Here is a 22,653-nt window from a genome sequence, read left to right as displayed (position 1 = left end):
TTGGCTCATGGGTGCTATGTGGTGCAAGTAAAGGAAAAGAAAAGCTCACCTAGCCTTGAGTGGAGAGCTTAGGTGGTGATGTGTACATATGCGGCCGCTTGACCACCACGGCCAAGGAGTTCTCAGAGGAACTAGGGGGTTTACCCTATTTTTGCCGCTTAGGTCGGCGGGGTTGTAAATTTAAAACAGTAATGACCATTTTGTACTGAGAACAACTTGTAAATGTTTTGATTAGCTCTGCAGAGCAGTTTGTAATGAAAATATCCATATCCTTTTTATTGGTTTTATACCCTAACCTGTTAATTACACTTAGACCACGTTTTTGACCAAAGGACTCGGGTAGCGAGTCAAATTTCCGGTCCACCGTTCACCGTAACTGTTCTGGGGTAACCAGGGCGTTACAGAGACCATCTGACTAGTTAGTCACTATTTCACGCTTGACTCCTCTGTTTATTCCACCTTCTGCCACCCTACAAACTACTTGACCAGCTGGCCTAAGCGATCCCCTTCGCATTGCTGGTGAGTATGGCAAAGAGTTACTAGACCACACTCTTCACCACGCAATGGAAACTCAGACCTTTGAGACTCTTCACCACGCAACGACAACTTAGACAATTGCTGGTGAGTATGCTAATGTACGCCTATTGCAAGAATTACATTGAGGACCATCGAGCCAAAACATTTTTTTTTCATAAAAATCTTGGTTTTTAAGATCCCGTCGAGCTGACAACGAGCTCCATTGAGCCAAATCGAATTTCTGTAGATTTCAAACAATCAGATTCAAAAAAATCTAAAATATGCACAAATCTTTTCAAAATGTCTAGACTAGTGTTCAAATCTGATCGAAATGTATAGATTAGTGTTTTAACTAAAAAAATTCCTTAGTTTAAGCTTTGAATCATTAAACAAAATTGATGGTGTTAATGGGTGATGGTAGCTTCTATGGTGAGAGGAGATGGTGTTAATGAATGTCTACTTTTTACATTACTAGCATAGCTCCTCCTCATGGTGAAGAATGCGAGATGATTTTTAACATTTTTTCACACACAATGGAATGTGATGGTGGTGTTTTGGCTGTCTTGGGTGGAAGGGTCAAGAGAGAAGAGAGAAATGAAAAAGAGAGAGAAAGAAAGGTATAAGAAAAATTATGGGATGGGTATTTTGGGAAGAGTGGGAAATAATAGTTTTTTTTTTTTTTTTTTTTTATGTGTAAAGTATAAGATTTTTTTGATTTAGCCCCCACATTAGCATAAAAATTCAAATTCCCCTAATACAAATTATTTTGTATTCTTATTTCTGAAAATATAACTTTAAAAATAAAAAAAAACAAATAACAATGTTAAACATACCCTTTGTTTTTGCTAAAAAAAACTTAGTAATATGATATGAAGATAGAAGAATGGATTTCAATTATTCATTTCTTTAATTCTATTTCAAAAGAATCCTAAAATATTCTACTTCTCTCTAGAGACGACTTCAAAGAAGATGATGTTTCCTCAACTTTTAATAGATAATTTATTAGTTATGCTCCATTGTATTATGATTTTTTTAACACAAAACAACAACTTAATTTGTTTAATTAAAAATATATAATAATACTTATGCCAAACAACTATGAAAATTAAAATTTATATATATATATATATATACACTAGGTAGAAGTAACGTGTAATGCACGTTTGCTTAGTTTTCAAGTTGTAAATATTGTCTATAACTGGTTCACTGTTTTAAATATATATATATAATAGAATAAATTATAATTCTATACTATATATAAATATTTATATCAATAATCTCTACATATAACATATAAACACAACATTAACATATATATATTTACATGGCTATATGACATATATATATATAAACTACAATAATATTTAAAATAAATTAATAATATAAATAAAATAAGAATAGAAAAAGTCATAGTGTAAATAGTAGTATACATGCATCAACTATTTTTAGTTTCTAATGTATCTCGCAATGTCATTTGGTGAATTTGATGAAGAAAAAGAACTCCAATCACTTTATAAAAAATAAACTATCATACAAATTTATAAGATAAAAAAATGATATGTATGCCTTTATTATTTTTTAATTATTATGATTTAATTATTTAAATTATCATAAAATATCTTAAAAATATCCTATTTGAATTGATTAATTAATTAATTTTTGTTTAAGTTTATATTTGTTTTAGTTTTTGGATTTGACAGTGACAATAAAAGATTATATATTATATGTTTAATATAATATTATTATTATATATTAATTTTAAATTTAAGTTTGTTTCTAGTTGATAAGATTATATTATATTATATGTTTAATATAATATTATTTTAATACGTGAAGTTTAAGTTTAATTAAATTTTATTTAAGTTATAAAACGTATATGTTTATTATTTTTAAATAATTATCATTGTAAAATATCTTATTTTAATTTGTTTAATTATTTATTTATTTAATTTTATCTAAGTTTAAATAATGTTTACAATTTACAATTAAATATAAAAATATTCCGTTAAAGTTAACAGAAAAAAATAAAAAACCGTTAAAACAAAAAAATTTCGTTATTTGCACACTTTTTATATAAAAGAGATACTATAAAAGTAATGATCGTGACATACTCAAATTACATATATTTTTTGTATACAATAATATATAATTAATCTCAATTATATAATTAGTGTCTGCAATTAAGTGTGTCTAGTATTATTCATATTGCAAATGAACGTAACCAAAAATCATAAGCGAGTTTTTTTTTTGTGGCAATGAAAACTTTATTGAAAAGATTAGAATGTCATACAACCTAAAAAGCTAAATATCTTGAAGAAAATCAAGAATATCATCTAACAAAATAGTTCTATATTCATCTTAAGAGTACGCACAACTAATCAATGATTAATCCCATCATTAAGTTTCTTTATTCTCATACTCACACTTGATAAGGAAGTGTAGACTATATAAGTCCTTATTCTTTAAAACCAAAATTGCACACTCCTTTGTCCTTTTTTTTTCCCTTAGGAGTTTATCCATCTTTTCATTCGTTCCATTTATATATTTATTTACATTTAATTGTATATCTTAGTATCTTTTCATTATTGTTTTGATTACATATTGGTTTTTGATTAGTTTAAGTATTAAAAATTATAAAATGAATTTTAACACTATATAAACTAACTAATTTGTTAGGTAAATGTTGTGTATCTAATATCAACCTATATGACACCATTAGTCAATATTCATGTAATTATTGAATATATTAAGCAACATGCAATGTATATTTGCTTAATTTTATAGAAATTATTAATTATTTTTATTAAATTTGTATTATTGTCATATAAATTTCAAATAAATAAACAATATTATATAAAAAATAATAACATAACCATATTAAATGAAAAATTAAAATTAAAGCAAAACAATATTTATAATTTAAAAAATATATATATATATAATATGATAACTTTTTTAAACATCAATGATAATTTTTTTAATAAAAATTTAGATTATGTATTATATATATTATTATAATGATATTTATAATATTTAAATTTATATTAATATAAGTATTAAATCCTTAGTATTGTATTAAATATTATTATAATAATATTTGAATTCATATTAATATAATTAATAAAAAAATAAGATTATATATATTATTATCATAATAATATTTAAAGTTTTATTAATATAATTATTAAATATCTAGTATTGTATTATATATTACTATAATAATGATATTTTATAATATTTAAATTTGAATTGTATTTATATAATTAATAAATATATATTTTTAATTAATTTTAAAAGTATATTCTAATAAATATTTAAAATATTATGTTAACAATCCCGTTAAAATCAATCATTTTCATTAATAACACACTTTTTACAGGAAGAGATATGTCGTGAGTAGGTATTCATTACATTTACAAATTAACCACATGTTAATTTAAATTATATTATGATTCATGAAATACTAGTATATATTAGTAAATGTGGGTCTCACAGGGACGTGGAAACGTATAACAACTTTTGAATGAAAATTCAAATTCTAACCGTTTATTATTTGACTTGTACAGTTGAAATTGACACAAGTAATTGTATTGTGTAAACTGATTTATTTTGTATATTTTCAAAATTACATCGTCTTGTCTCATAGAAATTTATCACTCTGAAAATTTAATATTTTGAAAAATATGAAAATATTATAAACACTCCAAACCTAAATTTAAATTCTTATTCTTCTTCTCTAACTTTTTTTGTTAAATCCGATGAATCGTGTTTTGATTTTTGACTATTTTTACATTTTCTTCATGAATATCAACGAATCACTATCTCCTTCAATTTTAGTAAAAAAAAATTATTGAATAAATCACAATGATTATCTAGGTTGTTATAATTTTAATGGGTAGTAACTAAAATTAGTGAAACAAATTACAGTATGATTTGTGTTATGATTTTGTTGTTGAAGTTGGCAAATTAAACCAAACAGTAGTAAACCTTACTATATTACCTGTAATCTTTAGTTAATAGAAATTCATGTTAAAAGTGAAATACAAAACCAAATAGTAACATTTGTTTATGATGTAAGTTACTAAAACTAATGTATATAACAATATATAACATTTTCTCATAGTGTTGTAAAACCAACAAATAATTTTTTTCCTTGGTTTCAAATGTTGTAGCTATTGAATGGAATAGGATTTCCCCCATAGGGTTTTAAAGGCGAATGAGTTGACTTATAAGTTATGGAAGCTAGTCATGTAGTGTGTTAGGTTAGTGAGTTTTGAGGTGCACTTGAATAGCTTAATTCTTATGTGATGTTTGGTTTGGAGTAATGAAATGAAAATGAATCAATTTTCATTTCATTCTTTTGTTTGATTGTATTTTAGAGTATTGGAATGTCATTTCAATAGAATAATTTTTATAAATTTTCTACTATTTTGGTGGAATGACTATTCCATTTGAAAATTGAAGGAAATATTATTTTAATGCTAGATTGAAAAAAAAAAATTTTATCAATTTTTTTTATTTATATTAAATTTTATTCTATTCCATTGCATTTCTATTTTTCCATTTTCATTCCGTCCAACCAAATACCACCTTAATTTCTACTCTTGTTTTTGTTGAGCAAAAGGTTTCCAGATTTAAAACAGAAATTCAAAAAGGTTTTAATTTCTTAATTGACAGAAAAAGGGCAAAATAGTCCTTTTAATTTTACTTTTGGGATAAAAATTGTAGCTCCGTTAGGTTTTTAATGGAATGAAAATTGTCATTCGTATAGAATTGCTTTACCACACTTAAAAGTACTCTACATAAGAATAAGAATTTTCATTCCATTCCCATTTGCATTCTATCAAACCAAACGTATTGTAAAAGTTTAAGTAGAGAACTTAATAGCCTAATTAGAGAATATTAATAGACAAAGGGACTCTCAAAAGACTATACGTACATAGCTCTAATAAAAGCTTAAGACATCTTATGCCAACCAAAGTGCTATGGAGGGCTGAGTTTTAGGAGATCTGATGTATTAATGAATCTTTACTTGCTAAACTTGCCTGGAGTATGTTTGCTAGGAAGGATAATTCGTGGGTGAATGCCCTCAGATTTAAGTATTGCACACTTACATCTTTAATGTGAGAAGTGTTATTATTTGACACCTTAATGTGTCAAACACCATATGATGTGACACCCTATGATTAGTTAGCGATATTCCATAATATTTATTAAATTCAAATGTGTGAGACACGATATTAGATTGCACCAATAATAATACACCACCTCTTTGTGATGTTGGGCACGATGCCCATTAGCAATTCTCTACCGTGAGAAGAGTGACATTCGTTCGAAGTTGTTATGTGGTGGGTAATGAGAGTAGAATAGATTTGTGGAAGCGACCATAAATACCATGGCTGACTTACACAAATTTCTCACGTAGGATGAAAAAAATTATGAAACCTATAAATTTCTCCAATTTTGATTAACACCTTCAAGAGAATAACATCCCAATAGGTATTAATGCACTCACAATAGTAACTTTTCATTCAATGCCCCTCAACTTGCCCACCAAGCGACACTCACATGCCTTTTAACAATATATTTGGACATAAACAAAATGGTAGGGAATTATGTGGGACAAAAAATAATGTTGTGGAATTTTAGGTTCTGATTGGTTTGCGATTAGAAAATTGTATTTTTGAAAAGTGAGATTCTGAAATAAAAATCTGAATTTAGTGACTAAAATCATGTTTCTGAAAATGTGATTGGTTCAATGTCAGTAAACTGTTTTTGAGTTTTAAAAAAATGAATCTGTAATTGGTATTAAATTTAAAAATATAACAGAAACTGAATACATGATTAGAACTCTGAATCTGAATATTATTTTAATTCTATATATTTTATATGCATAGATTGTATAATATTAAATTTTGATTTATCAATAGATTTAATTATGTAAAATTTAATTATATTGATAAATTAAAATTTAATAATAATTATTGATTAAATTCATAATAATATTGCATTGTCATCTATAAAAATACCAGCACAGCTTATTTTTGAATTTGGCAAATGTCATAAAATATTCCATAAACACTTTATTACTAGTGAGAACATACTCAAGTCATAAAAATTAGCAAAAAAAAAAAAATACAAGCAATGATACAGATGATAGGAGTAGAGAGAACAAACAAACCCTGATTTTGATTTTAGGTTTTTGGAAAACAAATTACAAAACAGAGAAAACGTGAAATCGTTGTTTTATAAATTACAACATAAAATTAGAATTCTGATTAGGACATTGTTTTAAAAAAACAATTTACCAATAAAATATTTTAGTAGGTCTCACAAATTTTAAGTTTTCAAAATTATAAAATCATTTCTAGATCAACTACCAATCACACCCCTTAGGAACTCATAATAAAGATTGGGATCTAAAAGAGATATTTTTGTAAAAAATTGGAGACATTTGCTAATTTAACCCCTAGAAAAATCTATGCTTTTTAGACCCAACCATAATAAGTCTCATCACAATATTAATGTAGTATCTAATTATTTATTGAAATCCATATAAGTCTACTCTACCCGTAAATTTAGTCAAATATCAAGACCTGCAGGTTTTAACTCTTGGTAGATTTTTTTTTCATCCTAATATTTCTTCTCATAAACGTAACGTTGGTGACTTTTTAGCAGTTGTATTTTGTATCTTAAAAAATATATATTTATATATTAAAACAAAACTTTCATTTTCATTTGATAATTGTCATTGTAGGTTGGGTTGGTGGTGGGTGGATTTAGACGTCCTTTCTTTCTCTTCTATTTTTTTTATTTTTATTTTTGGCAAAAAAAAAAAAAAAAAAAATCTTTCTTTCTTATAGTTAGGTGATAATATGTATATTGTATAACATTACAAGTTACAACAAAATAAAAATGGGGTATACAAAAATGATTTCTTGGCTTTTCTCTATAATGCCCCTTGTCTCAGCTCTCCCTAACTTTTTCTCCATTTTTTAATTTAAATTTGGTGAAGATAATGACAACTATATTATTTAATAACTTGGCGTTTATTTGTCTTTTTTTTTTTTAAGAAAGAGAAATTGATCCCACAGCTAAGCATTTCTTTTGTTTATCTTTGGAGAATTGGAGGTACTCTCTCTCTTTTTCTCTATCAGTTGCCATTGTTGACCACGCCTACTATCCCCCTTTGAATATTTATTTACCTTTGGTTGTTTTTCATAGACAAAACTCATGAAACAACTCAATCCATTGGTGGGTTTTCCTCAGTGTTAAAGGAAAAAGGTTCATTGCCGTTGTTTCTTCTTGGGTCTTTGTGATCTCCTCATTAGCGCTGGGGTTTGATTGAGAGTTTTCGTCAAACACAAGGTGGGCAACTCTTAAAGTCAAAGTGTTAGCTTGTTGCGGTTGGATTGTATGCTCTCTCAATTTTCTTTTCTCCCCGTAAATGTGTGTGCTTTTCTTTTCAACCGTGGTGTTTCATTAGTTTATTGGCTTTTACCCGTTTCCTGAGATCGTGGGTCTACGTTGTTAATAGTTTGGCTTTTTGTTGATAAAGCTTAGTTTTTTAAGTTTAGAGTTCGAACTGTGATTTTGGGTTTTCTGGGTTGGTTTTGAATCCTTCTTTTTCGTCTGTTTTTGAGAAACTTATAAGGGATGAAAGGAAAAATTGGGACACCAGGAGGAAGTTACTTTGTGTTAAACAATGGAGCTAGAATCCCTGCTGTTGGGCTTGGGACATGGCAGAGTGGTGGAGACCTCTGTGTTGAAGCTGTGAAAATGGCATTGTCAGTAGGTTACCGCCATATAGACTGTGCACATCTTTATGGGAATGAGGTTGAAGTTGGAGAAGCTTTGGCTGAAGCATTCATGGGGTCTCTTAAGAGAGAAGATATTTTTTTGACTTCTAAGCTTTATTGTACCATGAACTCGCTCAATAAGATTGAGAATTGTGTTAGAGTTTCCCTTAAGAATCTTGGGGTTTCGTATTTAGATCTATATTTGATGCACTGGCCTGAAAGCTCAGCCTTTGGTGATGCCACTGATCCTCCATCCAAGTCTGGAAGTGAGTATAGGCAGTTCTTGAATCGGTTGAAGAAAGCTTGGAAAGCCATGGAAGGTTTGGTTGAGTTGGGTCTGGTTAGAGCAATTGGAGTTAGCAATTTCAGCATTCAGCAGATAAAAGAGTTGCTTAAGTTTGCAAAGATTGTACCTGCAGTAAATCAGGTATGCTTGCTCGTCTTATCTCATTTATGTTAATTATAATTTTTTTTGTAATTAATGTTTATTTTTATATTTTTTGCTGAATTGGGAATAAATCTAGTTAAGTACTGCTCAATTATTGATTTTTTGTTTTTTGCACAATCAATGATTTATGGTTAGAGAGACATGCATCCTGTTCATGATAATGATTTAGAGGGCAGTGGAGTTGTTGTTTTTGGATGCGATTTATTTATATGCATTATCTTTTTCTGTGATGGTTTAAATACACTTTTGGTCTGAAGGGTTGGTATGATTAATAAACCAGGTTAATTTTCTGTGTCAATCATAGCTAGAATCTACCTGACTTGGAGTATTAAGATCTAGATGGTGGTGTTTGATGTAGTACAATGTCACTATCATTATTCATCCCTTGCATATACTTACTTACATGAAATATTTTCCGGTTCAGACTTGTTATTATTATGTATTTGTCTCGATGCTACCACTTAGACAATTCCAGTGATTTAGATGGAAGAAATTCATGTCCTTTTTTAATTTAGCTTTTTTGATAAGACTTTCTTTAAAAATAACTTCAGTAATTCCCATTATATCAAGTGTGACTGTGGGGTTTAGAGAAACCTTTCATCATTTAGAGTTAGTAAACAGAAGCTATCCTTGAAATGACCAACCAGCAGGGCCCTGGCTCATTTATGGCCCCTGTAATGCATTATGAGCACAACTTGATTCTTGCCTTGAGATTTTCCTTTAGGTTGAAAAAAAAAAACTTTGTCTTTCCTAAAAAAATTCCAACCTTACAGTGTGTAATATTTGGGGTAAATTTTCTCATATGTATCAGAGAACTTTTCACATTGTTTCTTATTTGATTAGAACCAAACAGCAGACAGTGTATTATCTTTTGTTTTAATATTTTTTACACCTATAATTATTTTGGTTGGTGAGGGAATGGGCTGTGGGTGTTTTCAACACCCTTTTCCTTGTTTGAATCAGGCAAGCTCAAATTTAACTGCTTACCCCTGTGTTGAATGATATGGTATAAATTAATTTGTTTTCGTTCAATAACTGTATCTTTATGCCAATATCTTAGGGTATATAATTTTTTTTACTCCCATCATTGTACACTAATGAATTGTGGTAATCCTTTCATAGGTGGAGTTGCATCCCTTTTGGAGGCAAGATGAACTTGTTAAGTTCTGCCAATTAAAGGGCATACATGTATCAGCTCACACACCTTTGGGAGTACCTTCTTCAGCTCCTGGACCATCTGATAGCAGTTCTGGTGGGGAAGATGAACCCGGAACTCCTCGCATATCATTCAGGAGATCAAGATCTGTGCATGGGCCTATGCTGAAATTATCAGTCGTTGCAGAGATAGCAGACAGACACAAGAAAACACCTGAACAGGTATACTTAGACTCACGGTTTCTTTTTGTTGAATGCTACTTATTTTCTTCATTTTCGTCCTTAATTAAGTCTGTTATGATTATGCATAGGAGGCATTTGGGTAAAGTTAAATCTTATATATGCAAGTCTCTGACTTCATACCCAAATGTAATGATCACTACGACCTCCATGGTATAGTAACTTTCATGGATTGCAAATTAGGGTTGTCTAACATTTGCTAAATTTGTTCTTGATATGCATGTGGGGAGTTTTGAGTTGATTGTTTAAGAAGTTATTTTTTTCCTTCGTAAAAGTAGATAAGCAATTCTCTCAATGCTTACTATAGGTCCCTCTAAAAGATCTTAATCACTCTTAGGGTTCTAGACACCACATCAGATATAAAAACCAGTACGTCATGGCTTGAAGTTTGATCAAGAAAACTAGGTACTTGCTGTGTCAGGAGTTAACATGATATACTTAAGGTGTGAAAGTAACACTCTAAATGAGATTAGCTTGTATTCACAAAAGTCTTGCTACTAGAATCATAGGATTTATGTTCCCCTTTAATTTCTTCACTCTGTATGCATTGGTCAGTTCCCATTCAGTAAGTGGTTCACTACCAAGCTGCCAGTTTCTTTGTTGGATTTAAACTTTTCTACTTGCATCATAAACACAAATTTAAAATATTTTACAGCTTACTTCCATATTTTACATATTTATGTATAGCATAATGTTTTAAAATAGTGTTCTTCTTTAGGGTGTTGCTAACTCGTTAAGAATAATGACACCCGTAGTCTGGTTGTGTTAAGGTCTCAAAGTGTCAATGTCTGCCATGCTTAGTCTGGATTCAGCTGCAAAACGTTGATTTAGATAGAATCATTGTTGATTGTGGTGTTTAACTTTGATAAATGGTGGAATCATGCCACCACCTATAGACACCCTATAAGACAGGGAGGCCCTCAAGTATTAACTCGTCACCAGAGAATTTGATGGCCCGTATGGTCACAATTACTATTCACAGTAAGTCGCATAGTAAGGTACCACATCAGGCACTACAAGTAGGTCGAACAGAGAGTTCTACTTAAATGATACAAGTGGCGACGTATGTGATGACTTAGACAATGATGTAAACAATAACATAATCAAGTTGAAAATATCTTGAATTTAAAATTTTGTAAATAGACATTTTGAGAATTCATTTTCTTCATTCCAGATTATCATTACTAATTAAAGTTTTTTTTTTCTTCTTCTTTCCTTTTATAGTGGAGATTTCTTTTATATATTAGATTTTTGTTAGAGAGTCAGACACCTTTAAGTCTATACTAGTTGATATTAATGTATACAAGTATATGATACTATTCATGTATACATGGATTGGATTTTGTTACATTTAGAGACAAATCCCGTTATGTACTTTGGTCTTGGTTTATGAATTTAAGTTTAGATTTGATGTACTTTGTGCTTGGTTTTATGTACTTGAGCTTAAATTGATTGACACTAAGCCCAAAACACATTAAACCTAAATTTAAGTACATAATACTAAGTCCAAAGTACATAACGAGATTTGTTTCCAAAGGTACAAAATCTGATTCCAATTACATATACTATTCACAAATATTATGCTATAGAGGTTATTATTCACTAGGGTGGGAGCAAAAAGATAGCAATAAAGTAGAGGACTCAGATTTTTTAACTTGTGGTTGACCTAAAAAAGGCTTACATCCATGATTATGGTATTATGCTTTGTGATCACACTATCAGAGTTTGGTGCACAGAGCATTTACTTAATGCATTTTACAAAATGGGGATAATATCGTTTATGCAAATAGTACTGTATGTACGGATATTCAGTACCCATGAATAGTACTATTTGTATGAATGGTAACTAGTATGTAGTCCATCAAAGGTGTCTTAGTATTACAAGAAAACTATTACACATAACTTTAAGATCTAGAGAAAATCTTGAATATAAGATATATATCTAGAAGAAATCTTGAATATAAGAGAAAATAAAAGAAATAACTTATAGTGAATAATGAGATTCTGGAATGAAAGAGAATGAATTCTTATGAGGTTTATATATAGAACTTAAGATGCCTAGTATTTTGAATTAAATATTCAATCTTCGATAGTAACTTGATTGTGTCGTCACTTTCATCATTGCCTTAATTAATACTTGCATCTTTGTTTGCATGATTTATGTCGGTCCTAAATGTAGCGCATGGTGTGGGATCTATTGTGAATATTAAACTTAGGAGCTGTCAACCTACCATCACCAAAATTTTCCATGTTGTGTGTTGTGTTTTCTCAATAAATTACAACATTAAGTTGTATTAGACCAAGATTGCATAGTGTTTCCTGAAAGGGATTGCAAAAATAAGATAAATAAGTGCTTGTATAAACAACAAATGTTGCAAGGAACTTCCTTCTGTATTGACTGTGTTGTGAGTTTGAGAATAGCAATTGAGATTGCAGGAGAAACTTCTGTATGTGAATTGAACATTATGCTTACCTTGATTCTTGTTGTTTTCGTGTGATCTCTGTTGGGTGGTGATAATACTTTCAACTTGAAATTGGATTTAGTTTACATTTATAGTGTGCAGTTGTTTCATTTCATATTAGTAGATCATACATACTCTCAGAACATACCATAGCAGCGCCTTTTGATATAAGTGATGATATAACCTGAGTGAATGTGTGTGATGTGATTATTGTGTTCATAGATTATTTTACGCTGGGGGCTTCAAAGAGGAACCAGTGTGTTACCTTGTAGTCTGATGAGTGAAAGGATAAGAAAGAATGTAGACATTTTCAGTTGGTCAGTATCGGACGAGGAGTGGAACCGGTTGAACCAGATCGAGCCACAGGTATGCTTGTTTGGAAATAGTCCTCTGAATAAGTTTTCAGACAGTGCTTTTGTGTTTGGAAGTGGTCCACTTCAGGCTGTGCATGAGATGGAAGATGATCTGGAGTCCAATGTGTAATATACTTTTTCGGTTTCATGTTCTGTGTCTTCTTACATTCAAAGATGTAATAGCTTGTTATATTTTGTATGCCAATTATTTTTGTGTTTTGATTTTGTGAAGGCTCAAAACTCTCAAAACATACTTTATTTTTCACTCCTAACCATTTTGCTGCTGATGTTCAAGTCCGGAAAGAGAGGAAATAAATAAAATATAATCACTTTAAGGTAAATCAATAAAAAATAAACGAAGACAATTTTGTTGGAAAAATTGACACTTTTTTTTTTGGGGAGAAAATTCTCAAATTTATCACAAAAGGTTGTTTATTATTTTAATACACATGTATTTTTTGCTCGAGTAGATTATAAATGGCTGACTAGTGTCACTAATAATAATAATGATATCATTTTCTTTATTTCTTTCCTTTGATAAATTTAGTTTTCATTTTTTTTCTTCAATTTATTGTCTATTATCACTGGGACTTGTTAGTATCGTGTTATCTATGTAGGTTTTCTTTTTCTTCATAGGAAGTTTAGACACCTTACACGTACAAATGTGGGTAAATAATTTTTTATAAATACATCTGATTAAACTCGGTACGCAATTGCAGACCAGTAATAAAGTGAATCATCAATGTTTTTAGTTTTTATTTTATTTGATTAACGTAAAATCGAATATTGACAAAGTTGATTAAAGAAAAAAAAAGAATATGTAGCAAAGCAAAATTTTGATTAATTAAATATTCTGATTTTTTTTTTTACTAATGCACTTCATCATTCCTGGTCTAACCTTATAATTCTTTTTTATTTTAATAGCAAATTTACTGATGTATTTCTTATTCCTTATCAAAATATAAAAATTTAATGTGATAATTCTAACGTGTTAAAATGCATTAAGCATAAATACTCTTAAATTATACAGGTTATATGGGTATTTCTATCCTATAAGAAATCTATGATTCTCTAACTAAACATATTCAATTTTCACTTCTTAGATTTCGAATTAAAAACATAAAACATATAAATAGTGATTAAATCATTCATAAGCATTACAAATAAGTTAGAGAAACCAATATAAATTTGAAAAAAAAAATCATAAAACTATCATAACAAATAATAGCTTCATATAGTCAACTACATTATAACCCTAGAAAACTAAATTGGTTTATAATGACAAAAGAAACCACTAAAGTTTCATAGTCAACTACATCATAACTAAATTGGTTCATAATAATAAAAGTAACCATTGACATATTTAATTCCATGAGAGAAATATAGAAGGAAAAGAAGAATAAAAATAAAAAGAAAGTGTAGATCCGCTTCTCTTATTATTCTCTAGCCTCCAATGAGTATGTAAGGCTTCCAAACTCCCTTCAAAATGTTATAATAAAATGTATTTATAATACTCCAATCTTTAGTAATAAAATACTAAAATACAATTCAAAAATATGGTTTTCCTCCTTTGTCGGCAGGCACGGCCACACTATTGTTTGTGCGCGGTAGGGGCAAAATCCTACAACTAGTGACGATATTTTAACCATAATTCTATCAATATTACTCGAAATTTAACGATTACAAAAGATATGGAAAGCTAAAAAAGATGTCTACAACTTATATTTCTGTGAGTTTTTCAAGAAAGTGATGAGATTATGTTCTAAAATTGACTTCAAGTTTCAAATTTGCATTACCAAGCATAAACGACGAGGGTAAAACTCCACAAACTAAATAAAAAATGCTTAGTCTCTAAAGCTATCCTAACCATACCATATTTACATACAGGATCATTTAAAAAAAATGATTTTTTCTTAAATACACATTTTTTTTTTTTTTTTTTACTTTTTTACGATGCCTATTTTTTTTTTTAAATACGCACTTAAATTTAAAAAAATACTATTTTCAAAGTTTTATAATTACGAAAATACGATATTTAGGAAAAACAATTTGAAAACAATTTACTGGACTAATTAAACATCAACAAAAAAAAAACCTAAAAATAACGTGAAAACACAAAAAAAAAAACCTAAAAGCAACTTAAAAAAAAAGAACAAAGACAAAACCGTAAAAAATTCCTTAAAACCGTAAAATTAAAAAAAAAAAAAATTTGACTGTAAAAACATAACTTTTTTAGCAAAAATTAGTATTTTATGTATAAATATATAAAAAAAAGTATAAATTAAAATTTTTAGTTTCACTTCTACAGTTTATTCCATTTATATAAATTAAAGTCGGAATTTTTCTATCTAAATTTCTTGAAATTTAGTTACAATGTATTTTTTTTTTTTTGGATAAGATTTCAAATTGGTATATTAGAAATGTGAATGCAAGTTGGATCAATTTGGGACGTTAGTTGCACCATCATCTTTTGACATTTTATGAGGTGAAATCATAGCGCTAAATGGTTCTTTGTATGCATGATGCATCACATTACTTTTTGAAAATTTCATCTCATTGATGGGTGCTCTTGCTCGGCGTGAAAAAAATGGGCAAAAAAAGATTGTCTCGTTTAGCTTGTGCATTTGACCAAAAAAAGGTTGTCTCGTTTAGCTTGTGCATTTGACCATAGCAGAGGAAATTATTGATATGATATATGCCTATCAGGCACCAACTCAATATGTTGATATTATTAAACTTCTATGTAAATAAAAAAATAAAAAAACTATTACTTTATACACCGTAACTTTTGTGTAAATAAATCAGTTAAAATTTTCATCTGTATGACAAATTTCCCAAGGACTATTTTCTGTGGCAAAATATATGAAAATATTTACTAACAACCAATTCTGTTTAGAACAACTTCGCTGAGATTTTTTTATTCTCGATATTTTTTTTCCATCAGTACTAAAATGAAAATAATCAACAGTTCAACAGTTCACTTCAAGCTTATTGTTTTCTTAAAAATGAAAGAAATCCACCTTAAGTCAATTTTCTAAACAGTATGTAGTGCACTGCCTAGGGGTCAATCTGTTTAATCATTACAAATATGTTTAATCTGGTATTTATACATTTCATGTCTGCTTGATGAAAAATAATCAGCCCCTCATATGGATGTTCAAGATTCTTTCTGGGTGATCCTCTATTTCCTTGGGTTTTGCTCCCAAGCTCAGGCTCTGACTTTGAGTCCTCAAAACAATTCATGCCATCCAAACGATGTGGGGGTGTTGCAGAACTTCATGGCAGGTTTTCAAACTGAGATTTCTGGATGGGAATCAAACTCTTGTTGCTGTAAATGGACAGGAATCACATGTAACTCTTCATTGTCTTTTGGATTGGAGGAGCCTATATATGATACCTGGAGTGTAGTGAAGTTGGAGCTTGTGAACATGAGACTAGTGGGCAAACTCTCTGAGTCATTGGGTAATTTAAATCACCTAAGAACACTCAATCTCTCCCACAACTATCTCAAAGGCTCACTTCCATGGTCACTTTTCCATTTGCCAAACTTACAAGTCCTAGACTTGAGCCATAATGGCTTTTCAGGCCAAATTCTTACTACCATACACCTACCTTCAATTCAGGAAATAGACTTGTCTCATAACTGTTTGAGTGGTTCACTTCCTTCTGGTATCTGTGGTAAGAATTGTTCTTCACTCCAAGTACTAAATCTCAATGCAAATTCCTTTTCTGGTATCATCCCACCTGAACTTGGCAACTGTAGTTCCTTGGAGAAGCTCTATCTTGGCAAGAATTGTCTTACTGGTGGTCTGACTGAAAACATATTTCGCCTGCGAAAACTCTCACTACTGAACCTTCAAAATAACAAGCTCTCTGGGCCAATCAGGAAAGGAATTGGTAATCTTACTAAACTTGTTATTCTTGATATATCCTCAAATAGATTTTCAGGAACTATTCCAAATGTTTTTGACAAGTTACCAAAGTTACAATCTTTTGTTGCTGAAACAAACAATTTTACTGGTTTTCTACCACCATCCTTGTTGAATTCTCCTTCTCTAACTTTGCTGAATGTGGGAAACAATTCCTTGGAGGGTCCAATACAACTCAACTGTTCAGCAATGGTTAATTTAGATTCTCTTGTTTTAGCCAACAATCTCTTTGGTGGGATTATTCCTGATAACCTTCCAAACTGTCAACATCTGAGTAGTATAGATCTATCCCGGAACAATTTCACAGGCCAAATCCCAGAAAGCTTCAAGAACTTTAACAGTCTCACTGTCTTCTTCCTTACAACCTCAAACAACTCCAATCTTTCATCTGCCCTGAGAATCCTACAGCAATGTCAGAACCTAACCACTTTAGTTCTCAAATATAACTTTCATGGAGAGGAGTTGCCTCAAGATTCTACAATTCATTTTAAGAAGCTCAAGGCTCTGATCATTGCCAATTGCAGACTCAAAGGCTCAATACCACTATGGTTGAGAAGAAGCAGCCACTTGGAGCTTTTGGACTTGTCAAGGAACCAATTGGGTGGGAAAATTCCAGCCTGATTTGGCGATTTCGGGTTCTTGTTTTACTTGGACTTGGGAAGCAACTTGTTTTCAGGGGAGATTCCAAAAAACATAACCGGGTTAATAAGTTTAATCTCTCGAGATGTCTTATTGGAGGAATCTTCCCCATATTTCCCATTTTTCTTGAAGAGAAGTTCAAATTCAACAAAGCTTCAATATAAAGGATTTAGGAGCTTTCCACCAACTTTAGACTTTAGTTGTAATAGTTTAAGTGGGCCAATCTGGAAAGAATTTGGGAAGCTAAAGAAACTTCATATTTTGGATTTGAAAGGGAACTTTCTCTCAGGATCAATCCCCAGTGATTTATCAGGTATGAAAAACTTAGAGGAACTTGATTTGTCTCAAAACAATCTTTCAGGGACAATACCAGCCTCCCTGGTGAAACTTAGCTTTCTGTCAAAGTTTAGTGTTGCACACAATCACCTGCATGGGAAGATCCCTTTAGGTGGTCAGTTTTCAACTTTTCCTCTTTCAAGTTTCGAAGGAAATTTTCTCTATGCCAACAATGATGACCATTGGGATCAAGTTATGATAAAGATCTTACAGAGCCATATGAGGAATCAAGAATAAACAGAGAATTTTTTGATGGAATGGGTGTTGGAATGGCTTTTGGAGTTGTCCTTGGAGCTTTGTTGTTTCAAGTAATTTCAAGAAATGCTGGCTTCAACAATAATTTTTGGCTCAGAGTAGATATTTTGTTTGGTTGGATCTCAAAATAAATAATGCCTATTTAGCTAGATATATACATTGCTTTAAGTTTCTTGTATACATATACCATATACCATAGTTTACAATTGAGTAATATGTACAAGTAGATTGTATAAATTAGATAAGAAATAAATACAAACGATCACTTGAAAAAAATTCTTAAGATTTTCAAGAGTACATACTTGGTTGCAACCAGAAAGATGGGTAATCCATCATCTGGAACCAAAATGAGCAAACAATTTAAAATAGTCATTAATAGTGGGAGAAAGACATAGAAGAGAGTAGCGAAGAATGCAACTATTGCAATATTGCCAGGGAAATCAAAATCCCAAATCTTATGATTAGTAGTCCCACTAATGCTAAGCTCAGATTTCTTCTCATACAACAGTGCTTTTGTGCCCATGATAAAGGCCAACACAGACGAGGTAATGGATACCAGAGTTAAGATCATCGTCAACTCAATAGGATACTTACATGCCTTTCCTCGCAACTTGGAGTACACTGCAACTGCAAAGTGGATCAACATAGAGGCCGCCGAGCAACCAAAAGCCAGCGAATCGAATGCCATGAAGAATTTGAAAGCTTCAAAGCCACTTGAACTGCTATATTTTCCAGCCCCGGGCATGCTAATGGCTGCTTGAAATGTAATACTTGCTATCAATGTTGACACCACTAAGTTAATGTCTGCCATGTGCTTTACATCTTGATCATTATTATTCTCTTCCTTTGGTTGAGATTGAGTCATTTTTGACATGGTTTCTTCGGATGTTTTGTCACTTTTTCTAGTTTTCTTCACCACTGCAGCTTCTTGTAAACTTAGAAGAGGGCCTTCTTTATTCATTTTCAATCTAATCATAGCCTGAAAAAATAGTACAACTCCAAATTATTACGTATGCTATGTTGAACAGCCTAATAGTCATTTAAAGTAGTGCTAGACAAGTGAGTCATATTTAGGAGTAGGGAAACATACCTTTTCAACAGGACCAAGTAGAGTTGATCTGCCAATAATGTCAAAAGCAGTCAACCCCATCTTATTGATGATTCTCTTGTTGGTCTTCCGATTACTTGCTAAGCGTATAATAATCTCATAATAACCATGGATAGCAGCAACATGTAGAGCTGTATTTCCCTCATTGTCTTGCTCATTTATAAGATCAATGAAAGCTCTCTTGTTTAAGAAAATGTTTACCACAGAAACCTGTTTGTTTTCAACTGCAATATGAAGTGCAGTCCGGTCTCTATTGTCCAACATCTCACCAATGTCTGGACATTCTTCCATCAATGTTCTGATGACTCTGATATGTCCATTCCTTGCCGAGATATGAAGAGCAGTCATGCCTTGTTTATCTTTGATGTAAGCAACAGATCTTTTGGCTTCCAAAAATAGTTTAACAAGTCTTGATTGTCCCATGTTTGCAGCATAGTGATGAGGCATCCATCCAAACTTATCTGCTTTTTCTAAAATCTGGGATCCACATCTCTCTAAGGCCTTTTTAACAAATCCTAAAAAAGAAGGGACTGAAATGTTGGCAAATTTGGGTTAATGAAAAGCAAGAGCAGATCTTAGATTAATGAATGAAATATTGATTTATACAGCAATGAAGGAGCAAAACACATTGTACTTACAGTCATTATCCCTGATAATGGTGATAATGTTGGCGATATTAACTGAAAGCACCAGCCTATCTACGATTATAAGATAAATATATATGAATGAATACTTAGAAGATATACTTGAAAAAATATATATGGAGATGATGAAATTATATATGTATATAAACCTGGGCGGCTTGAACGAATGACCGCAGCATGCATGACAGTCATGCCGTTCCTCCCTAACAAAGAGCAAATGGGAAAAGTAGTGTCCAAAATGATGGAAGCAATGTCATAAAATCCACCATCCACAGCTAGAAAGAGAGGAGATTCCCCAGCCTTATTCACAAAACATGTCAAAGTTGGATCTTCTTCAATCAATCGCTTAGCAATTTCCAAGTAACCATTGAGCACAGCCTCATGAAGTGCTGTGTTTTCCTTCTCATAATTCACCTTCCTCAGCAGACTTCTATAGTCATTATTATGGCCTGGTGCTGCTGGTGCTGGTGCTAATGCCCTTGCATGATCTATCAGAACCACTGCAAAACTCTTATTCCCTAACCTCGCAGCCACATGTAGTGGCGTGTCGCCTTTGTTGTTTGGCTGATAGGCAAGCAATGAATGCAGCCTTAGCAAGGCTTGCACAGGCACAGCTTGTGGATTAGCTCCGCATTTTACTGCAACATGAAAGACATTGTTTTCTTGGCCACAAGTTATGTGTAGAGGATCTAAATTGTCAATGTCTAGCAAATGTTCACCATCAAACCGACCGAAAAATGGATTGGTTATGCCTTGAATGAATCTAAAGAGTTGTTCCTCCGGTGGCATCAGAATAGAAGTTAGTAGCTCAACTAGTCCTGCCATTGTTAGCTACTCTACTCTACTTGACTTGATATATAAAATGTTCACTCTTTTTGGGGGTTCCAAAGTGCAATTAATCTATAATGAGAAATGGCTTACATCATGATGTTATTACTTTACATACTGGTTTGCTTTGTTTATTTAGTAGTATGATTTGGTGTCATCTTTCCAAAAATAGACAAACAAGAATTAAAAAAACGTCAAAAACCAAGCGTTGACGTTTAACAATGGATTTATATAACTAGTTGGCCACATGGTTACTTGGCCTTGTTGCCATAATCTAATCTATATATATTAGTCAGTACACGATCCTTTGCCCACTAATAAAATATGACCAAAAACCTTTTGTTTTGTTTTGGAGAGGCAGTTTGGTATAGTGTTTCTATTCTATTATAGAAAGGGCCAAAGTCATACAAACCCTTTATTTAAATATATTTTTGTTGTCTTATATGCACGATTAATTGTTCAACTAATAGAAAAAAGAATGTCTACAAAAGGGTCTATGAATCTTAGGAAAGGCACGGTAAAAAAAAAAAAGCATAAAGAGAACTCTGAAAACAATAATAAACTGTGATATAGGCTTTCTTCAAATGATTAATTGAACCATATACTTGAGAACTCTATTGTTACTTTGTGCTATTTCTGATTTATACAAATATTATTGACAAAAACCTCCGTTCAACTATTAATTTGAGAATCTTAGTGTCTATTTAGACATTGTATATAGCCTTACTCAAACCTTAATTCAATAATTTCTTTTATCATGCTACATGACTTAGGGAAATTCTTCTATAGGGGTTTCATTTTAAGTCTCATCGGTAAAGCTTTCAGTGTTCTGGACCCGTGAACAGTTTTCGGCACGATTTTTTTTTATGACCGTGTATATTGTAGCTATTTAGGGCATTCTGCAAATTTTCAGAAAATTTCGAATAGTTTATAGTACCGAAAACTAGGTTCAAACATGTTGTTGCACGCGTGACTAATTTTTTTTATGCGGGTAGAAATCAACATATTTGAACCTAGTTTTCGGTACTGTAAACTATTCAGAATTTTCTAAAAATTTGCAGGATGCTCTAAATAGCTATAATATACACCGTCATAAAAAAAGTCGTACTGAAAACTATTCACGGGTCGAGAAATACTGAGAACCCTACCAGTAAAACTTAAAGTGAAGCCCTTATATAAGAATTATCCATATGTCTTATACAATATTATTTTGACCAGATCCATCCAGTCAACCAGTCAAAATAAATATTGTTTGACAAAGCATGTTGCACTCATGATTATTTAATAACTCAGTTTTAATATCACAATTCAAGTATATTAACAATCACGTGTTCAATATATTTAATTGCGCTTAGTATTACACATAATATAGAATATGAGCACTAATACACTGACTATAGCCATAGTACTGTCTAGCAAGAAAGTCATGAAGGAAATATCTTGAATATTGATTATATTTAATTGCGCTTAGTATTACACATAATATAGAATATGAGCACTAATACACTGACTATAGCCATAGTACTGTCTAGCAAGAAAGTCATGAAGGAAATATCTTGAATATTGATTATTGAGACAAGAGAACTCTATTAATTACCACATAAGTCCAGTAATTATAAAGGGAAAAGTTGAGAACTATCAATTTTTAAGAGTAGTTAATTAAAATTAGATACTAAATATATTTAGTTGAACTTTATCCATTATTATCATGAGATTTCCCAAATTATCCTTATTTGAGTACATAATTCTAAGTGTTGTTGTAATGTGTATTATATGTGTCATATTATAGTTAAATTAGAAATACATTTTAATTGTAGTGTGTTTAAGGAAAAAAAAACATGTAATTGAAGGGGTATAATAGGTGCATTAATTGAAAATTTAGGTACTAAAATAAAAGTTAAAAATAATAGGTAAAAATTAAAATAAATCATTTAAAATAAG

At 30.9% G+C, this 22,653-nt stretch overlaps 3 protein-coding genes across 3 annotated transcripts; 2 read left to right on the top strand and 1 right to left on the bottom strand.

Moving 5' to 3' along the window:
* The first annotated feature begins 7,609 nt into the window (after positions 1-7,609).
* On the top strand, positions 7,610-13,198 carry LOC133824153 (aldo-keto reductase family 4 member C10-like). Its single transcript, XM_062257020.1, has 3 exons — positions 7,610-8,742; positions 9,886-10,140; positions 12,843-13,198. Exons 1-3 carry the CDS (start codon positions 8,173-8,175, stop codon positions 13,101-13,103), a joined length of 1,086 nt encoding a protein of 361 aa, XP_062113004.1. The 5' UTR covers positions 7,610-8,172; the 3' UTR covers positions 13,104-13,198.
* A 2,748-nt stretch (positions 13,199-15,946) lies between these two features.
* Positions 15,947-18,646, top strand: LOC133824152 (phytosulfokine receptor 1). The gene is given in 2 exon segments (XM_062257019.1): positions 15,947-18,052; positions 18,055-18,646. Coding segments are annotated over 2 exon segments (2,139 nt in total). The 5' UTR covers positions 15,947-16,122; the 3' UTR covers positions 18,264-18,646.
* On the bottom strand, positions 18,395-20,709 carry LOC133825681 (ankyrin repeat-containing protein ITN1-like). Its single transcript, XM_062258592.1, has 4 exons — positions 20,034-20,709; positions 19,879-19,938; positions 19,223-19,770; positions 18,395-19,111 (listed from the first exon to the last, which is right to left on the bottom strand). The coding sequence occupies exons 1-4, from the start codon at positions 20,707-20,709 to the stop codon at positions 18,395-18,397; spliced, it is 2,001 nt and encodes a 666-aa protein (XP_062114576.1).
* Positions 20,710-22,653: the final 1,944 nt, after the last annotated feature.

Source organism: Humulus lupulus, chromosome 3 (assembly GCF_963169125.1).
Source record: "Humulus lupulus chromosome 3, drHumLupu1.1, whole genome shotgun sequence".
Taxonomy (NCBI): domain Eukaryota; kingdom Viridiplantae; phylum Streptophyta; class Magnoliopsida; order Rosales; family Cannabaceae; genus Humulus; species Humulus lupulus.
Note: the sequence above shows the minus strand (reverse complement) of the source record. Positions and strands in the feature narration are given on the sequence as shown.